Source organism: Corythoichthys intestinalis, chromosome 17, assembly GCF_030265065.1.
Source record: "Corythoichthys intestinalis isolate RoL2023-P3 chromosome 17, ASM3026506v1, whole genome shotgun sequence".
NCBI classification, from domain to species: domain Eukaryota; kingdom Metazoa; phylum Chordata; class Actinopteri; order Syngnathiformes; family Syngnathidae; genus Corythoichthys; species Corythoichthys intestinalis.
This window is the reverse complement of record NC_080411.1, coordinates 25053666-25073513: the sequence shown is the minus strand read 5'-3', so window position 1 is coordinate 25073513 and position 19848 is coordinate 25053666. Positions and strand designations below refer to the sequence as shown.

The 19848-nt window shown below is 37.6% G+C and overlaps 1 protein-coding gene across 10 annotated transcripts in view; it reads left to right on the top strand.

Annotated features, from left to right (window-relative positions):
- The window catches only part of ank1b (ankyrin 1, erythrocytic b), a 161501-nt gene that overhangs the window by 47730 nt on the left and 93923 nt on the right, over positions 1-19848 (top strand). For all 10 annotated transcript variants that reach the window (XM_057819841.1, XM_057819839.1, XM_057819843.1 and 7 more), the window contains exon 2: positions 14985-15086. In XM_057819841.1, the coding sequence (XP_057675824.1) occupies positions 14985-15086 (102 nt within the window). The remainder of the gene's footprint in view (positions 1-14984; positions 15087-19848) is intronic.

The window sequence follows — 19848 nt, the reverse complement described above, 5'->3', positions numbered from 1 at the left end:
TAGATGCCACACATGAAATGCCACCGGCATTAATATGTGGTAATATTTTTTCTGAGATATTTTATAGGCTTTAAACAGGCTTAACAGGCCAATTTGACTCTAAAATAGTTTTTTACTTTGGATTTCATTTTTAATCGGTTCCATTACCAGCATGTCGCAGATTTTTACCACGTTTGATGAAGGAGTCTCATCAACAGACGAGACATTGTGCTAAAATATGCATGAACTGCACGATAATGTCTCAAACGCTTGTTATTGTTACTTTTAAATTGTGTGTAAGTGCATCCTGTGGGCTTTTCTTTCGTATTTGAGTGCCAACTTTGCCCTTATTGCTCTTTTTTTTCCCCCCAAACATCTCTTCAAAGATATTCTTTTCTTGAGATTGTTTTGTGACATTATAGTTTTCATTTCCTGCGTTGCACGTGTAGCAAGAACCAACATTTTATTACATCTACTGTCCACTGTTTTGCACGCTTCAACGATGATTTATAGAGGCAGATGGTTGGCTCTTGCTGTGTGGTCATTTGTTGGGGGCCTGACAAAGAGTTTTTTTTTCGAATTCCCACCAAAAGTTACTGCGAAAAATGCAAGAAATAGGTTTGGCTAATCAAGCGATTAAACCTGGTGTCCTATCTGATTGGCAAACCCGTATGACTATTGCTTTACCACACATTAAATGTTGCTCAAAGCATACTTATACAGGTAGTCCCCAGGTTATGACGGACCCAAGCGAAGGGAATCGTATACAGTGGGGCAAATAAGTATTTAGTCAACCACTAATTGTGCAAGTTTTCCCACTTGAAAATATTAGAGAGGCCTGTAATTGTCACCGTGGGTAAACCTCAACCATGAGAGACAGAATGTGGGAAAAAAAACAGAAAATCACATTGTTTGATTTTTAAAGAATTTATTTGCAAATCATGGTGGGAAATAAGTATTTGGTATATACCAAAAGTTCATCTCAATACTTTGTTATGTACCCTGTGTTGGCAATAACGGAGGCCAAACATTTTCTGTAACTCTTCACAAACTTTTTACACACTGTTGCTGGTATTTTGGCCCATTCCTCAACGCGGATCTCCTCTAGAGCAGTGATGTTTCTGGGGCTGTCGTTGGGCAACACGGACTTTCAACTCCCTCCTCACCCCATGGCGTCAAAATGATAACAAGAACGGTGTGCAAATATCCCAGAACCACACGGGGGGACCTACTGAATGACCCACAGAGAGCTGGGACCACAGTAATAAAGGCTACTATCAGTAACACAATGCGCCGCCAGGGACTCAAATCCTGCACTGCCAGACGTGTCCCCCTGCTGAAGAAAGTACACGTCCAGGCCCGTCTGTGGTTCGCTAGAGAGCATTTGGATGATCCAGAAGAGGACTGGGAGAATGTGTTATGGTCAGATGAAACCAAAATAGAACTTTTTGGTAGAAACACAGGTTTTCGTGTTTGGAGGAGAAAAAAATACTGAATTGTATTCGAAAGACACCATACCCACTGTGAAGCATGGGGGTGGAAACATCATGCTTTGGGGCTAGGCTTGAAAGTCCGTGTTGCCCAACGGCAGCCCCAAAACATCACTGCTCTAGAGGAGATCTTCATGGAGGAATCGGCCAAAATACCAGCAACAGTGTGTGAAAAGCTTGTGAAGAGTTACAGAAAACGTTTGCCATCTGTTATTGCCAACAAAGGGTACATAACAAAGTATTGAGATGAACTTTTGGTATTGACCAAATACTTACTTTCCACCATGATTTGCTAATAAATTCTTTAAAAATCAAACAATGTGATTTTCTGGGGGGGGTTTTCTCCACATTCTGTCTCTCATGGTAGAGGTTCACCCATGTTGACAATTACAGGCCTCTCTAATATTTTCAAGTGGGAGAACTTGCACAATTAGTGGTTGACTACTTATTTGCTCCACTGTATTTTCACGTATTTACTGATTGACTGTTTTCATTACTCTAACATACTTAATATAATCAATCAGGGAATAGTCTCTTTTCTCATATTTACTGTTTGTATTACTGTAACACACCCAATATGAAATATATAGCATTTATATCATGGTTTAATAATAAAAAGCAGAATATATTTGATAATATGAATAGTTGGACTTGAAATGATTAGAATTCGCAGCGCCAAGACAACGGGCAGATAAGGGCAGAACAGATACAGGACACTTTCTGACCACGGAAGCCCAATGCACACGATTGACACTGAATAGCAGGTGATAGGCAAGACATCTACAAGGCCACGTCTGAACCACCAAATCCCGCAATCAGCTCTCCTGGACAGTCCAGAACAAATGGCGGGACAGCTTGTCTTTCCACAAGGAACATCTGATAAGGAGGAACTCGCGACCGAGAAGTGAACACGCAGCACTCACGTGGCGCTGAGGATGGCAAAATCCTTAACTGTCGTTGACAACAGCAATGCTCGAATCCTCCTGTCCAATCCACAACAGACAATTATCCGAAACAACGCCCAAACACACCCTTTTTCCGGACCACAGCCAGCCTCACCAGAGCCTTTAAAAGACTGAATGTTTAACTAATTGTTGTCTTTTTTCTCTGGAATCTTTTGTTGACTTGTAATATGATGACACTGGATCCAGTTGTGCTGTATGATTGCTGCCGATTTGGAAAAAATTGTCAACTTGTGTTTCGGAGCCTTTTTCCAGCAGTTAAAATAGAGTCGGTACAAGATGTTAAAATTAAGGTGAACACGTGGAGTTTGGCCTTTTGACCGGGTTGTCTGAATTCCGCCAGCCCGGGTCGTTGGAATGGCGCTAGTGCGGTTCCGGCGGTTTGGCTGGCGTGATTCTGGCATTCTAGCTAAAAGGTCAGATTCCTTCGCAACTTTACGAGATTTCGACTTTACGACGACTGCGTCTCATCATTTTTGTTTTTTAAATGTTGACTTTTGTTTTGTGATGCGTACTTTTATTTTGGCCCAGGAAGCGAACCCATGAACAGACACGCCAACCTACCACACAAACACACACACGTTCACAGAGAAGCCGAGTGACTGCGGTGACAGCCTGCGCGCACATTTGTTGCTTGTGAACAATTCAGAGGCAAAAGCTTTATATTACCCCTTTTGTACTGTTTATTGTGCGTTTTCAATTGTGGTCGAATACTTGGGGCGAGTTTATGTGATTGTTTTTTATAATGTGCGGACGCTAATTGATACATGCTAATCGTTTGTTATTGCTGTATCAGCAGCTACTTGTGAACAAAAATTTGAATTGCTGTTATTGAAGATGAGAATGATTTAATTTAATTTTATTTAAGTTTCATTCTGCAAGTGTTGATGTCATGAGTAGCTGAATAAAGTCAGCAAACCACATGGACGTCTGATGTCTTCATTTCGGCGCTTAGCTCACTCTCTTGCTAGGACTTGGCTCCAACGTCTTGGCACGGACAGTACAGTGAAGTATAATACATGATTTTGGATAGTGTTTTTTTTTTTTTTTTTTTAGAGGGTGTTTAAAAGGTTAATTCCGAAATCCGGGTTACATCGCCAGTGCAGGAACGGAACTTGTTCGTAAACCGGGGACTACCTGTACTTGTTCATTTCTAGATGTAGTTGTGGATTTACCAAGTTTGTGGATTTTCAGAACTTGTGTGGCCGCTTCTGTATTGAAATCCAGATACAGTCATAGTGTTGTGTTTTTAATTGGAAGACTATATACCGTATTGGCCCGAATATAAGACGGCCCTAGTTATAAGACTCAAGTTTGAAAAAAAGACTTTTTGAACACCAAATTAATTTTTATACAGAAAATCATTACAGCACATCTGAAACAAATGATATTTGAGGGAAAAAGCATGTTATTTTGACTCATTCAAATCTTAATATCTGAACATTTAAATATGTAAACTAAAGTGCCATCACATTCCTAAATGAATGGCTTCTGGTTTTTGAAATGTAAATGAATGGCTTCTGGTTTTTGAAATTTAAATAAACCAATCTATTGTGATAAAACAATAAAATTGAAATAACTGCATTCACGATTAAAGGGAAGTCAATGATATATGGCGCCATCTAGCGTCGTGAATGGGTATAATGTCTAGACCGCGAAGATAAGACGACCCCGACTTTTTCAGTGTTATTTTCAATGCAAAAAACACTCATATTCGGGCCAATAAGGTAATATGACAACATAATTGTTAAATAAATGCATTTTAATACGGAAATAGGTGGCAGCCACACAAATAAATGTTAACAAAGATCTTACTGTTGTCATTACTATATTGCAGTTGTCCTGAGTCTTTTAATTTTGTCACGGCAAACTCCAATCAAAGCCCTGTTTAAATTTAACTTAAATCACCATTTTGCTCTTAAGAAGAGCGAATTTTAGTGCTTACATATTTTTACATAGAGACCTTATAGTTAGAGTATATGTCAATGTTAATTAATCATGATGTAAATTTTAAGCATTACAATTAGGGCTGTCAAACGATTAAAATTTTTAATCGAGTTAATTACAGCTTAAAAATTAATTAATCGTAATTAATCGCAATTAATCGCAATTCAAACCATCTATAAAATATGCCATATTTTTCTGTAAATTATATATATATTCTGTAAAATAAATTGTTGGAATGGAAAGATAAGACACAAGATGGATATATACATTCAACATACAGTACATAAGGACTGTAGTGGGCATTTCACTCTACTGTCATTTAAATCTGTCTATGCTCTCCTCACTCCGAAACGTCTACTTTTTCCAAAGCTAGTGAACGACGCCTTAATAATCAGACTCCTTCCTTTTTCATCTGATTTATTAATAAAATGGCCTCAAACCATTGTCCTCTTTAGACCGTAGTAAAACTACAAAAAAAAAAAGTACACAAGCATTGAATTAGCAACAACGTTAGCTTAGCACGCTATACAGGTTCACTAAACATAAACAAAAAGCGTCTCATACAAAAAATATAACATTTCGCTTACTAACATAATATGTACATTCATTACAACAACCATACTTACGGACAAATCTTGTCCAAGGATCATATAAGCACAACATTACCACGTAGGCGTCAGCCCGAGACGTCGTGCAGCCATATTGAACTGGCAAGAAAGCAATAAACCATGTCGCAAAGCGACCACAAGAGTTCGCTGTTAGACAGCACAAAAAACCTTGCTGTAAAACTTACCAAAAGGTAGAATACTCTCTGAGCGGGACATGTGCGTTAATTGCGTCAAATATTTTAACGTGATTAATTAAAAAGATTAATTACCGTGCATTAACGCGATAATTTTGACAGCCCTAATTACAATTGTAAACTATACCTGCAACTTTACACCATAGCTCCCCTCTCTGACTGACTATGGCTTGCTTGTCCGAAAGTGTACCAAAGTGCTACTACTCTAGCATCCACCCATTAAAACTTGAGCTGCTGCCACTCTGCAGAAGCAAGATATTGATTTTTAATTCTCAGAGCGGTGGCTTCATCTTGACATCGATCTGTACTACTTTCCTGGATGGAAATGTATAGTTATGACATTCACTTTGTGAATGGAAATTGCTAATGTTTCTGGTGTGTTAGGATGGAGTTTTGAAGCAATTTTTCTGCGTGTGCAATGAGTTGCAGTTTGATGCACCCATATTCTCACAATTAGTTTCTAGTAAATAAGGGTAGGATAGTGTGTAGCTTCTAATGCTACGTGCGTGATATACACTTAACCTACTTTGAGTTGTCTCTTCCATTTATGCTTCTCGATCAATAGCTAACTAGCGTTGGATTAGTTGTATCCTATTGATACTATATACACACAATGTTGCAATGTTCATTGCTTTATTCAGATTCCTGTTGTGCTTTTCAAAGTGTTTAACTTTGGAGTCGGCCTGCATAATATATTGTTTAAACATCGCAATCGCAATGTGCGCATGCGCAATAGTCCAATCGCAGGACGTTTTTTTTGTTTGTTTTTTTTTGTTTTTTTTTTTTGTTAGCTTTTGTTTTTATTCATAAAAGCTGCGATTGTGCAGACACATTGCTTTCTGGATCCCTTTTATAGCTTTATACAGTATATATTCATCATTCACAGATAAACCCCCTTATCCTGGATTAAACAGTATTATATGATGCAGTGGTACCTCGACATACAATCGCTTCGACACAACGGTTTTTTTCCACATCCGACGTAAACTTTGACTCGCTATTTGTTTCTACATCCGACGACATGCTCGAAATAAGACGACGTGACAGCACTGCAGACGGACGCAAGGCTGACTTTATTTGTGAGAGAAATCAACACAGGTTTCAAAAAGGTTGGTACAGGTGGTGAAACAAGGAAAAAGGTGACGCTTTCCTTCTAAATGAAGATGCAAATTATAGAGAAATATGAGCGTGGGGTGTGCAACCTTGAACTGGCTCAACAATACATCTCCACAGTCCTCCTCTGACCACCGTTCGCCAGTCTTTATAAGTTGACAATTATTATTGTGGTTACATTGCCCAAAAAATCGCCAGCTTTGTCAGGTTTTTATCATTTATTACAGAAGTTATCCAACACAAAACGCCTGCTATCCGCCACAATTGACTGTGTACTCAAGAAAACATTGAAAGCGAAAGTAAATTCAACCGCACCGCTCCTCTCTGTGTCACGTCAGTCACGCGGTGCGTTCAGGCACAGAACAAAACGTCCGCCACATTAGAACCCGATTCGTGACATTATTACAGGAATTATTATTATAATTATTATTCCGATTTTTATTTATAATTAATGTGTTTTGCTATGTGCAATTGCTATTTGTAATTGTACCAGCAGTATTTATTAAGGATTTAGTGTAGGTTTGGGCTGTGGAACGAATTAATGGAATCATAATGTATTCTTATGGGAAAATCCTGCTCGACATACAACCATTTCGACTTACAAACAAGGTCCTGGAACGAATTAACTTCGTATGTAGAGGTACCACTGTACTAGGGATGTCCTGATCGTGTATTTTTGCATCCGACTCGGAGTCCAAGTCACCTAATTTCAGAATCTGCCAATACCGAGTCCTGATCTGATACAAAAAAAAATTTTTTCTTTGAGCTTTGATGCTCACGCTGCCCAGAACAGCCTCTCACTTACACAATGAATGAGTTGCCGCAGCACACTTCAGACTGTGTCCCAAGTTTAACGATGATTAACACATTTGTGCCTTTGATCATAGAGCTACTGAGGTGTCTATGGCCAGATCAAAACTACAAACCTGTCAATCATCATTAACTTTAAGTACCAAACGCCAGCTGCACTGCTGACCAAGAAAAACCATTTGGTTGCACTGCTTATCAGCAAAGAGAGTGAAAGGCTGTATGAGCAATGGATTTTTTAAATGTAAAAACCAGATCCTTTTCACCTGATTCCGATCCTCTGATAAATGGCGTGATCGACCCGATTTACGATTATGTGATCGGATTAGGACATCTCCAATGAACACAATGTGGTTATAGTAATCCACCAAAGTTTTCCCAAACAGACCTATTCAAGTCATCTGGTGAAAATTCTTCTAGATTTAAGATCTCAATATATCGCGAACCCCCAAAAAATCGCAATGCCAGTTTATTTGAATATCGTTCAGCCCTACTTGGGAGTCACATGTGCCATCAGGTGGAGCATTCAATTGATTGTTATGATGGTTAATATGGTTAAAAGCTGTCACCATACTCAAGGTTGCATTGAAATGTGACAGTCATAGCACTGCTAATGCCACAACATTGTCACATGCATCTCACTAAGTAACATGTTCTCAGCATAGGCTGAGTTTGACTTTTGGTGCGGGGGGTGCACAACACGTTGATGTGCCCGAAACGCAGTGTCATCAATAAAATTAACTTACAAGAATATTTATAATAATATGTTGAAAATGAGCTCTTTTTTTTTTTTGTTTCCCATCATTCTTGAGCGAAATTCTAAATCAGGCTGCTTAGGACAGCTATACTTTTCGCCAATGAATATGGTACATCCGCCGGTGTCGTGCCAATGTATTTAACCCCGTCAAAAATTGTATCCCCTGGGCGAAGCCACTGCGCTACACTGATTTGCTAGATTTCTGTGTTTTGGTGATGTAGTTAGCTACAAGGTTTTAAAACATCATTTAAAACACAACTGTCGTATAACATAACATACGCACTGAATGTGGAAAAAAAAGGCATTGTTTTACTGTTTTAGTCATAGGACGACCTATAACTGTTATTACTTTAAATTAAGTACTGTATGGAGTTTCTCCAGTTGAATAAACGTTGAAGTCCAAAATGTATAACTGTGGTTCTTTTCTGGCTTCAAATTATTGTTTAAGTCAACATAACTCATAACTAGAGATCACGTCATTTTCAAAGTATCGGAATCGGCAAAAAAATATCGGACATGCCTTTTTTTTTAAAAAATATATATTTTTTTTAATTAATCGTTTTCTAATTGTATTTAACGTTACAGACATAATATGTTACACTCATCCAGAGTCTTTAGTTTAGGCTTTAGGTAGGGTTATCAAATTTATCCCGATAAATGCGGTAATTAATTTTTTAAAAAATGTATCACGTTAATATATTTAACGCAATTAATGCATGCGCTGCACGACCCACTCACGCATTGTCGCGTTCAATCTGTAATGGCGCCGTTTTACCTATATAGAGAGCTAAAAGGCAACGTAACATGAGTAGAGTGAATTTGGCAGCTTTTGGAGCCTTTTTTTAATTGGCTAAAGCCTTACAATCCCTCTCCCTACGATTAGAAATGTCGTGGGAAACAATGTGGGGAAGAAAGGTAGTAATTGATCTTTTTCTTAACACCCTATGTTATTCCCAACGCAGAGAAGATATATCAATTGGTAGCACTACGCACAGTCATGGTTGCACTTCCCATCATGCATTTGGGCATGGCTACAGTATCATTTACTGAAAGCTCAACAAATACACTAGATGGAAATATTTAGTCACAATATACAAAGTCACATTTGTCCTTTAAGAATTACAAGTCTTTCTATCCGTGGATCCCTCTCACAGAAAGAATGTTAATAATGTAAATGCCATCTTGAGGATTTATTGTCATAATAAACAAATACTCCACTCATGTACTGTATGTTGAATGTATATATTCGTCTGAGTTTTATTCATTTTTTTTCTCAATGCATTGCCAAAATGTATATGATCGGGAAAAATTATCGGGAATGATTGGAATTGAATCGGGAGCAAAAAAAAAGCGATCGGATCGGGAAATATCGGGATCGGCAGATACTCAAACTAAAACGATCGGGATCAGATCGGGAGCAGAAAAACATGATCGGAACAACCCTACTCCTAACTAATGTGTTTGTGTACGTCACGTGGCCATGGGATACAATTTTTGACGGGGGTAACTACACTGGCAAGACACCGGTTGTGGATCTGTTGTACAATTAGCGTCTTTATTTAGGCAAATTGAAACTCCATTTTGACGGTCATCTCTGGCATTTTATCGTCCACATTTTCAATCATTGGTTCTTGCTCAGTAGTTGTTTGAAAGCTTAGGTTTGAAAAAATTACATGTATACATTTTGCCTCTTCGGTCCTCGGGTGGTTTTGGCTAACCAAAGCAAATGACCGTCTAAGGTGCTAGTCACATGATCTGTTCGAAAAAATAATTTTGACCCATTATAAAAATATCTTTTTTTGATCATTTCATTCATATAGGAAAGCCAATTACATGCAATGACACTTTTCGGCCACCAGGAGAGGCCTGACCCCTCTGGCACTTAAACTCCGCGTATGGTTCTCAGATTTATTAGTCTGTATCTCAGTCTCAATCTGGGTACTGCATAATCTAGGTACTGCACATGCAATATTTGCACAGTTACATTATAACATTTTTGCACCGTTACATCAATATTAAAGCACAAACTGTCATCATATTAGGTTAGCCATTTGCCTCCTTGTCTGAATACTGTAAATTGGCATATACTCACTGTTTTGCTCTGTTATTTTGCTACTATATCACCACTTGCTGCTCGTCACTTATTCACTTTATTCCCAATGTGAGTATACTATATATTTTGTTCTTATTTTAGCCTCATTGTACTTTTGCTTTTGTTTTATGTGGTGCACGTTAATATGGGGAAGCTTTAAATCTCATTGTACTCTGTACAATGACAATACTCTGAAGGCTTTCTCTTCTATTCTATTCTAGGATACACTGTATCTATCACTTCACCACAAAATAAGTGTACGTGTTTGTCTAAAAGACTTTAAATGAGGTTCATTTGAACTAGCAGTGCATGGAAAGAAATGAGCTAATGATCGTATTTGTTTGAACATACAATCTAATTCAGCATGTTTTTTCCTTTTTCCTTTCGGTACATTGTAGATAAGAGATGTGAGAGAGAAGTTCAGTCTAATCAGAGATTTTAAGATCAATAGCTCAAATCGGCACACGATAAAGCTGCTGAAATAAACATAGGAAAGGGTCGAGAATAAGGAGCCTCGCTCAGCATTTTCATTGGAAAGCTCTCATTTTGCAGGTCAGATGTGTCAACAGTGTTGGCTAGTGAAAGAATATAAATAAAGGGAGTCATGCAAACACAATGCAAGACATAAAGCACAAGCACTCCCTCCTGAGATCAGACAGGCAGACAGTCCGCCTCGTGGCAAAATGCGTGCTCAGCTATGCCTGCTCGGCTGGCTGTGTGGGCGACACTCCATTGTAAGAATTTTTAGACTGTGATAACATTGTCCTACATACTGTAGAGTCGTGCTTCAAAGTATTCATGGATGAAGATTTATAACCTGAAAAAAAGTAGATGTATGAACAGTATATCCCAAAGCAGCACTTTCAGTTTCTGGTGGAATTTAAGTTTGAATTTGGCGTAAAGGATATCATGGCAATAATATTTTAACTTTGGGCTGTTGGAAGTGCAATGGATCTGAGTGTAAGAGGCACAATTTTCAGTGGTAATGATGGTCGACTTCCAATTTGTTGGAATTTCACAACCAATTTCCCACAAGAAATGTAAGTTAAAAGTTTTTCCCTTGATCAATTCAATAACCAATGTTAGCATTTTTATGCACTTTGCTGTAAAATACAAGGACATCTGAGGCCGTGGACTTTTAAACTTCTAAAAAGAAAAGAAAATTTGACCAAAATCAGTTTGTGCAAAAACTGAGGCAATATTTCAATCAAGTCATCCATCAATTTTCTGGCCAGTTGAATCCATATATTCCAGACACCGAGAATAGTTTTAACATGGAGAACCTTTATTGTATATTATTACAATATGGTTCATAGTCATGAAAATATCTTGAAAGCCTTTTTTTATTGCACTTTGGCTTTAAAATACTTACTCTACTTTATACAAGTGTAACAGCTCTCTGGGGATTTGTTTGCGGATTTTATGTTTGTTAAAAAAAAAAAAAAAAAAAAGTAAAGGAACCAAATTTTCCGCACTATAAGGCACACCTAAACACCTTCAATTTTATAAAAAGCTGACAGTGCGCCTTGTAGTCCGATGCACTTTATATATGAATCAATATTGGTTAATCATGGCATGAAATTCCCTTTAACGCAGCTCCATCTAGTGGATGCATAATGCAACCCCAACCACTACTACTAGTACTGCGCCTTATTATGTGGTGCACTCTATATATGCTTTTTTTTTTTTTTAATTGGCCATTCATTCAGGGTGTGCCTTATGCTCCGATGCCCCTAATAATGCGGAAAATACGGTACTAGTTTTTGAACTGTAACTGCCATTGTTGTTGGTTTAAAATAAATTTACAGACATTTCAAAGCAAGAAAAAATATATGTATACAGTATATAATCAGCCGTCGAACATCATTTACCTTCATTACAAAAAAAAAAATCCACTAAAAATAATTGACGTTATAGTTTTGGTTGAACCCCAGATTGTATGCAGGAGCGGATTCACTAGGGTGGCATGGGGTGGCAACTGCCTCCCTAATAGACAGGGTTGCCACCCAAGTTGCCATGCCATCGGCACCGATGGGGGGGAAAAGAAAAACAATTTGACATTTACTGCCATCAATTACGTAGTAGTGTCACTGCGGATCCTTATAAGAACATTAAAAAGATTGTATGAAACTAAGTTTCTCTACATAGGTTTGTAAATATCACTTGATCACTTATGATTTCTTAGCAAACTTTAATTCAATATGTGTACACATCTGCCATATGTTGACACTAGGGTGTGTAACAATTAGTGTAAATCAATATATCGATTTGTTAAGCATAATTGAATGTAATTTGATCCAAATGCAATATTATTATAGTTTCGATATGCAGTTTTGTTAAAGAGAACCTCGAATTTAAACACTTGTAGGCTCTAATAAGCCACAGTTGTTCTCTTTTACTAAAATATATTATTAGAAACACATCAAATATTCCCTTTGATTTAAAAATCTATAATATTTAGTATATGTTTTGACCAAGGTCGCCATGTTTTATTCGGGCAATGGAAGCTCGGTGTGATGATGTAGCAGTGTAGCACATTTTGGCAGAACACCAGTTTTTGTCTTACTCTCGTCTCGTCTCATCCCGTCTTTCTTCTTCATTTTGCTTTTGCTGCTCGTTTTGTGAAATATTGACAGTGCTGTCATGCTCACTAATGTTCCTCTCAGGTTGAAATTGAAAGGGCAGAACAGATGACGTTTATGTCGCTAGAGTCATACTAGCGTAACCCAGTGACGTCACCGCCCTGAGACGTGAACAACAATGGCGACCTACTAGTTAAACTAATTTAAAAAATTTTTGCATTAAAACGAAAACATCAAGAGGGGTTTTGATTTAAAGTTATTTTAACTCATGATAATGTTTACCGTATCTTTTGAGAACTACAAATCTTTCTATCCGTGATATGAAATCTTTGCCACCCTCAAAAAATTCCTGTCCCTCTCTTGCCACCTCATACTTTTCTAGATCGACCTCCAGTTGTATGAAACTTTTGGCTCATGATTTTTAGGGCCCGAGCACTAAGCATGTGAAGGCCTATTGTTATGCAAAGGATTTTTTTTTTTTTTCATGGCAAATGAAAATGGCCAATTTGGAGGCCTGAACGTGCACGAAAACTCACCAAAATTTGCAAATACATGCGGAAAAATATAAATTTCGATAATTTTGCAACGTTGCAAAAAAAAAAAAATTGCATCAAAATGGCGCCGTGGCGCCCCCTTGAAATTTTAAAATTGGCCTATTAAAAATTAGGGTTTGTCAGCGTAGAGCGATGACATTTTTAGGAGTCTATGCCTTATCCAAAACTGCTCCAAAAAGCATTGGCACCCATATTCCAAACCCAACAGGAAATCGGCTATTTTGGATTGAATGTGAAATTTTTATCGATTTACAGGGTGCACATTTGAGAGCTTTTCGCAGAGGGAATTAGTCGGATCGTCTTCAAAATTGGCGAGACTGTTCAGGAGACATATGAGATCTTAAGTTCTTAAAATGGTTCGTTTTCATTCATGGGTCTGACCTGGGCGTGGTGCAAAACTCGGCCATTTTTTCGGTAAAATGACAAATTCAGTAAATTACTAATAGCTCCTTGACACAACGTTCAATCTTTTTCATACCTGCATGTATGTGCGGTATCTCACCCTAACACGAGTGCATTGAAATATTACCTGTCATGTACGAGGCGGAGGACCCAGTTGCGTATCGCAGACACAGGATTTTATTGATGTTGACAGGCAAGGGAAACCTATCAGGGCAAATTGACATGCAGGCCTATGTTTGTTCGCAAACGATCTGACACTGGATGTTGTCTGCTCGAGGCTTTTATAGTTTTCTCAGTTATTCTTTATGACATAATAAAGGACTTTGTGATGCATGAGTATGGAGCGGCATAATAAAGGGTCTTGTGATATATGTGTGTGAAACAAAATGAGGAAACGTTGCTAGCTGATGAAACATTACTAGCTGAAGTATTACACATGCAAGAAGATGAGAAATTAATGGCAGAAACATTAATACATTAATGGCTGAAACATTAATACATTAATGGCAGAAACATTAATATGTGACAATTACCCATTAGGCCTAGCGCCCCCTAGTGGGAACAGGAAATGCCTTTTTACAAGACAGGACCCTCCTCCACTGGGGAAAAAGTATTTACCTCAAACCTGCATCAGGGGAGCCTTAAGACATGCGTTCAGGTGCCTGATGAAAAATATTGAGGTTTGGTTGAAGCAGAAGGGTCCAACAGAAACGTGAAATGAATGTCAACATTTTGTCTAGCCCAAAATTTTGAACAGTCGTAACTCGGCGGATATACAACATATCTGCGCCAAACTTCCCATGCTTGTTGAGAGTCATACTGTAACGGGTCCTGTAGTGGTCATTTGCATCAACCCTACAGCGCCAACTAGTGGTGACAGAAAGGATTTTTAAAAAAGGCCTCTCCTGTTAGGTTTTTTCAACATAGAGCAATGAAATTTGGGGAGTTGATACCTTATGCAAAACTGCTCCAAAAAGTCTTCGCAACCATATTCCAAATCTAAAGGGAAATCAGGTATTTTGGATCGAATGTGAAATTTTTATCGATTGATAGTACAGTTTATATTTGGAGGCCTGAACATGCACGAAAACTGACCAAATTTTGCATGTACATGCGGCTTTGCGTAAATTTCGATAATCTCGCGACATTATGAAAAACCGTAACAAAATGGCTCAGTGGCGCCTCCTTGAATTGAGGCGGGTTTCGAGCAAGTTAGGTTCTCATGAGATTACGAGAGGGAGACAATCTGCCACAACCATGTTTTTTTTTTTTTTTGTTATTTTATATGCAAAGTATGTACTAATATTGCCAAAGTTGACTTTAATGCGGCTGATGTGGGGCATTCTTTTTCAATGCCTCATTAAGATGCGTTCTTGGTAGTGGTGTAGTATGGAAAATGAATGGATGGGTTTCAGTTTGCTTCTGACGTGATCAGAGAATTTTGCTCTCATTTATTGTTGACTTATTCTTAACCGTCATCCTCTATGTTTATTTCAGGCTGATGCAGCCACCAGCTTTCTTCGCGCAGCACGTTCAGGCAACCTTGACAAAGCTCTGGATCACATCAAGAATGGAATAGACATCAACACAGCTAATCAAGTAAGCGCATCACAAAGAACCAGGAGAATTTCAAAAATTGCAAACACGATGCTTGGGATTAAAAGTCAAGTTTGATGTGTTTCTGCATGATTAATGACTTATAGGTCGAGTATTTGATCCCTGATATAAGAGCCAATCATCAATCAGCCACCAGACATGCAAAAGCATACTTGAATCAACCGCAAGTCTTAACCAACAGGAAAACCACCAAAAAAAAGTAGAATTAACTCATGCCAGGTGGGAAAACACTTGACGTTGACTTTTGTTATGAGGTTTTATGTCAGATGTTAAAAACATGACATTTAAAAAGAAAAAAAAAAGATGAACTGTTTTCATCTTACTGTTGGTTAATTTTTTATTTTTCCGTGGTTGAATACAGCGATTCCTCTTTTCTGTTTGAGTTCACCTCTGTGAAATACGGCATCAAAAATGGATGCTGTCAAATACTTCTTAAATTATCTTGACAGCGTGATAGTCTGTCAAGGTTATTACAAGAAATATGTTGTACAAGTCAAGGAGGAAAGTAAGGATTCGTCATTTTAAAACATAGAACACTAGTGCCAGTATTACATGCCGTATTTTAAAACATTCTTTTACAATTTATAAACATTGTGTTTTTCATTTGAATGCCCTTAGCCTCACTCCATACAAGTGTAGAGACATAAAAGTATTGCTTATTTGAATACTATTCGATCAGCAGTTCCATGCCACCCCCTTTTTACTAGTATTATTAATTTGCAGTACTGTATGTACATAAGTAGCAAAATATTACCTTTCTTATTAAACTACTAATAAATCAATATTACTCAAAAAGCATGGTTGTCAATCATTTACATCACAAAAACTGTAAAATTATAACAGTTGGGCACTGTTGTTTTTGGCAGCCCTTTTAATTTTCGTCCTATCCCAAAACAAACTATTCAAGTTATCTGGTGAAAATTCTTCTAGTTTTAGTATCGCAATGTATCGCAAACCCCCAAAAGTCACAATGATAGTTTTTTTTCCCATGTCGTTCAAGCCAATTCTAGAGTATGTTAAATATTAATACTGCTGTTCGTGTTTAAAATGTTTTTTCAAAAAAAGTGTTTAAAATTATTGTTCTATGCATTGTATTCTAACTTGCACACGCATACCTGTCAACCCAAGGCGGTTGGCAATCTTACAAATAGTGAAGTATGCCCTTACAAATTGGTGACTAATCTTACAACGTTGCATATAGCGTGCAATATGAAACAACAATAATACTCAATTTTTAAAATAATATGAATTTATAGGTAATATTGTAACATATAACCTGGAGCAATCAAAGAACAATCAATATCTACAGCTACAGCATGATTGCTTAAATTAAAAGTGACTTTTGTTATAATTGTATGAAGCACTTTTGGCAATTTCTATCATGTCTTGATGGCTGCATTTCATGGCACTTCAGCTTGCAATTCAGTTTGACTTGAAGGTACCGTACTTGGTTAGTGTGTCCAATTATACATTAAAAAGCTCAATTGATAAAATGAACTCACCGATGCAATCTTTGAGTCAGGGAACATTTGCTAATTCTGGGAAGTGATTAGCAATTGTTGAAGACAAATTGTGTTCGGCAAAAAATTGGCAAAATAAAATCTCCGTTTTCGTCACTTTTCATTCTGCAGACTTCATCTTTATGACCAGTGTTGTTAATCTTACTTTTAAAAAGTAATCAATTAGTTACAAATTACTTCTCCCAAAAAGTAATTGAGTTAGTAACTCAGTTACTTGAATGTAAGAGTAATTAGTTACTTGGCAAAGTAACTGGTTTTACCTTTCCTGTTTTTTTTTTCTTTCTTTCTTTTTTTTTTTTTTTTTTTGTTAAAGTAACCTTTGCTATGTTTGGAAGTGATTTATTATTTCATTTCAACATGAAAGTTTTAAAACTGTTTCATCATTTAAAGATAGATTCAAGTCAAGATTAGGAGTATTTTAGATAAAAAGTAACTTAGGTTCGCTAGAAAGGTTCACTACAACAGAGCCTTTCTGAGAAGTGTACTGCTCTAAAATGGCGGCTGATTACCAACGCCACCGTGTCTGTCATTTGGCATGTAGTTCTATATGCATAAGATATCCCGGCGTAGATTGTAGGCTGTCGGCTACAGTCAGGAAATATTGGAGCCACCTAGCCTAGCATCGCGTTTGCAACTGCGTCACAACAAACACTTCGCTCACAGTGTCTCTGACTTTTCACGCGTCATTCAACCAACGTAGTAACGCACATTGTCTCGTTGCAGAAACGGTGACAAAATCTGAACGGAGAAAAAAAAACGTAATGCACGAAAAACGTACAGATTTTGAACGTACGGCGTACACATTTAAAAATCAGTGCTCACTTGTACAAATTACGCCGAAACCGTACAACTTGGCAGGTATGCACACAGTATGAATACGAATTGTTACAAACTTTACTGGTTTGTCTCTGCATGACAATGTCAAGCAAAGAGGTTTTTACAACCACATGCAGGTTAATCTGTGTATTGCCTTGTTGACCAAACAAACACTGAACAAAGATGTTGGCCCCTAAGGGTTACATGTGGCACCTTCTTTGCACCTTTCGGAAAAATCCTAGATCTACCACTGCTAGCCTGTGTGTGTGTCGAGGAGGGGTTGTATTAAATTTATAGGGAGGAGCCTCGGCCACACCTGGCTACTTCAAGTCATTGCCAACAGACCCAAATGTGCACACTTAATTTATGCCTTTACAGTGGTACCCCTACATACGAAGTTAATTCGTTCCAGGTCCTTGTTTGTAAGTCGAAATGGTCGTATGAAGAGCAGGATTTTCCCATATGGATACATTATAATTCCATTCATTCCACAGCCCGAAAACCCACACTAAATCCTGAACTTATTCACTCCCAGCTATTTTCACCGAAGCAAGGCCATTCGCTCCCGGCCATTTTACTAGATTTTGACTGATTTTGCAATGCCCATAGAAAATTCTGTTCTATTGCTATATAAACATGGAACCTACAAAAAGAAAGATTAGACTCTCTTCTTTCAGCAGGAATAAAAGGAAGTTCATATCTTTTCCCATTCTTTAGAAATCAGCATTAGAAAATAGCTTAGTTTGAGCAATTTTTCAATTTCTGATGAAAAAACAAATTGAGCTTTTTTTGAAAGCATACATTTCAAACATAACTTTGACTTTAACACAGCTATTTTTTGCTTTAGTTACATCCCAAACATCTGAATAATGTTTTCCTTTTACAAAATAACATAAACAACAAGACAAATAGAGCTTTTGATAGCAAAGTAACTATTTATTTACACATAACTAACTGAGCGATGACGCTGTTTTACCCTACCCGCAACAGCCGGGTAAATTTTTCCCTTATCGCCCCCTGTCTCATAAAGATGGATTTTTTTGAGTCTCTGCGGGGTCAGCTCGGCGAGCAGCACGGACTCAACGACATCGTCCGCTGCATTGGTGGTCCCGGTCGTTCTGCTCGGTCGTCCAGCGCCTTGCATCCCAGGCGTCCTCTAGGTTGTTCTCCATTCAGTCGTCTTTTGCCGGCACCCCGGCCGTGTGGCCCGGCCGTTCATTGCCGTTGAATCGGGTTGCAGGTCTTACCAAATGCGCTACTGCCATCCAGTGGCCAGTTTTATTGGTTTAAAATGGATTTTCAGCTTTGTGCTTTGGAGCTAAATGGAATCAGAACCCAGAGATGTCTCTTGTAAAAAAAAATAAATAAATAAATAACCGCAAAAGACATAAATACGTCTTCGGGACACTGAAACAATTAAAAACAAAACGTATTTATACGTTTTTGGGAGCAAATGAGTTAATAAATGCTGCTGGTACTATTGCAAATAGCAATTACACAGAGGAAAACATAAATTATAAATAAAAATCAGAATAATAATATAATAATAGTGGTAATAAATAGTAAATAAGTAAATAAATAGCACGTACAGTAAATATTCGATGACGATTATGATTCAGAGGCTCTGATTCGATTATAAAACGATTATTGATGCACCCCCCTCCTTTTTTTTTTTTTTTTTTTTTTTTTTTTTAATGTTTTGTACATTAGTTCCAAAATTGTTCAAAAATCCTCTCAGGCTAAACCAAACTACTATTTCAGTATCAAGTTAACATATTACAGTAAACAAATATAAAAAAATAACAGTAAATAAAATACTCCAGTCCCCATTCTGTATCAGCAGCTTTAAACTACATTCAATTAATTTAATGTTGTGAATCAACTGTTACAGTTGTTAAAATTACTCCCGTTATTCCATAATTTCCCTTCTGTCTACTTATGTCAAAGTTTTAAAACTATTTCATCATTTAAAGATAGATTCAAGACAAGATTCTGCCGATTTAGGAGTATTTTAGATAAAAAGTTAATTAGGTTCGCTACAACAGAGTCTTCTAGAGAAGTCACTGTTTTAGTACTGCTTTAAGATGGCGGCTGTTTACTAATGCCGGAAAGTCAGTCATTTCGCATCTCTCTGTTCAATAATACATGTTCTAACACCTCCGTCGTCTGTCATTTTGCATCTAGTTCTACATATATATGATATCTACTGTAGCCGTATGTTTGTAGCAACTAGCAACTGGGCGTTGTTTGTCGCGGCTGTCGGCCGCAGTCAGGTTTGATTGTTTTTTTTTATCTAGCGGCATGAGTTGAACATTTTTATTTACTCTCAGTCCGTTCCTTATTGCGTCCCAAAGCCCGTGCTGACTGTGTTTTACTTCTGTTTTACCTGGTATAATTCAATAATCGGA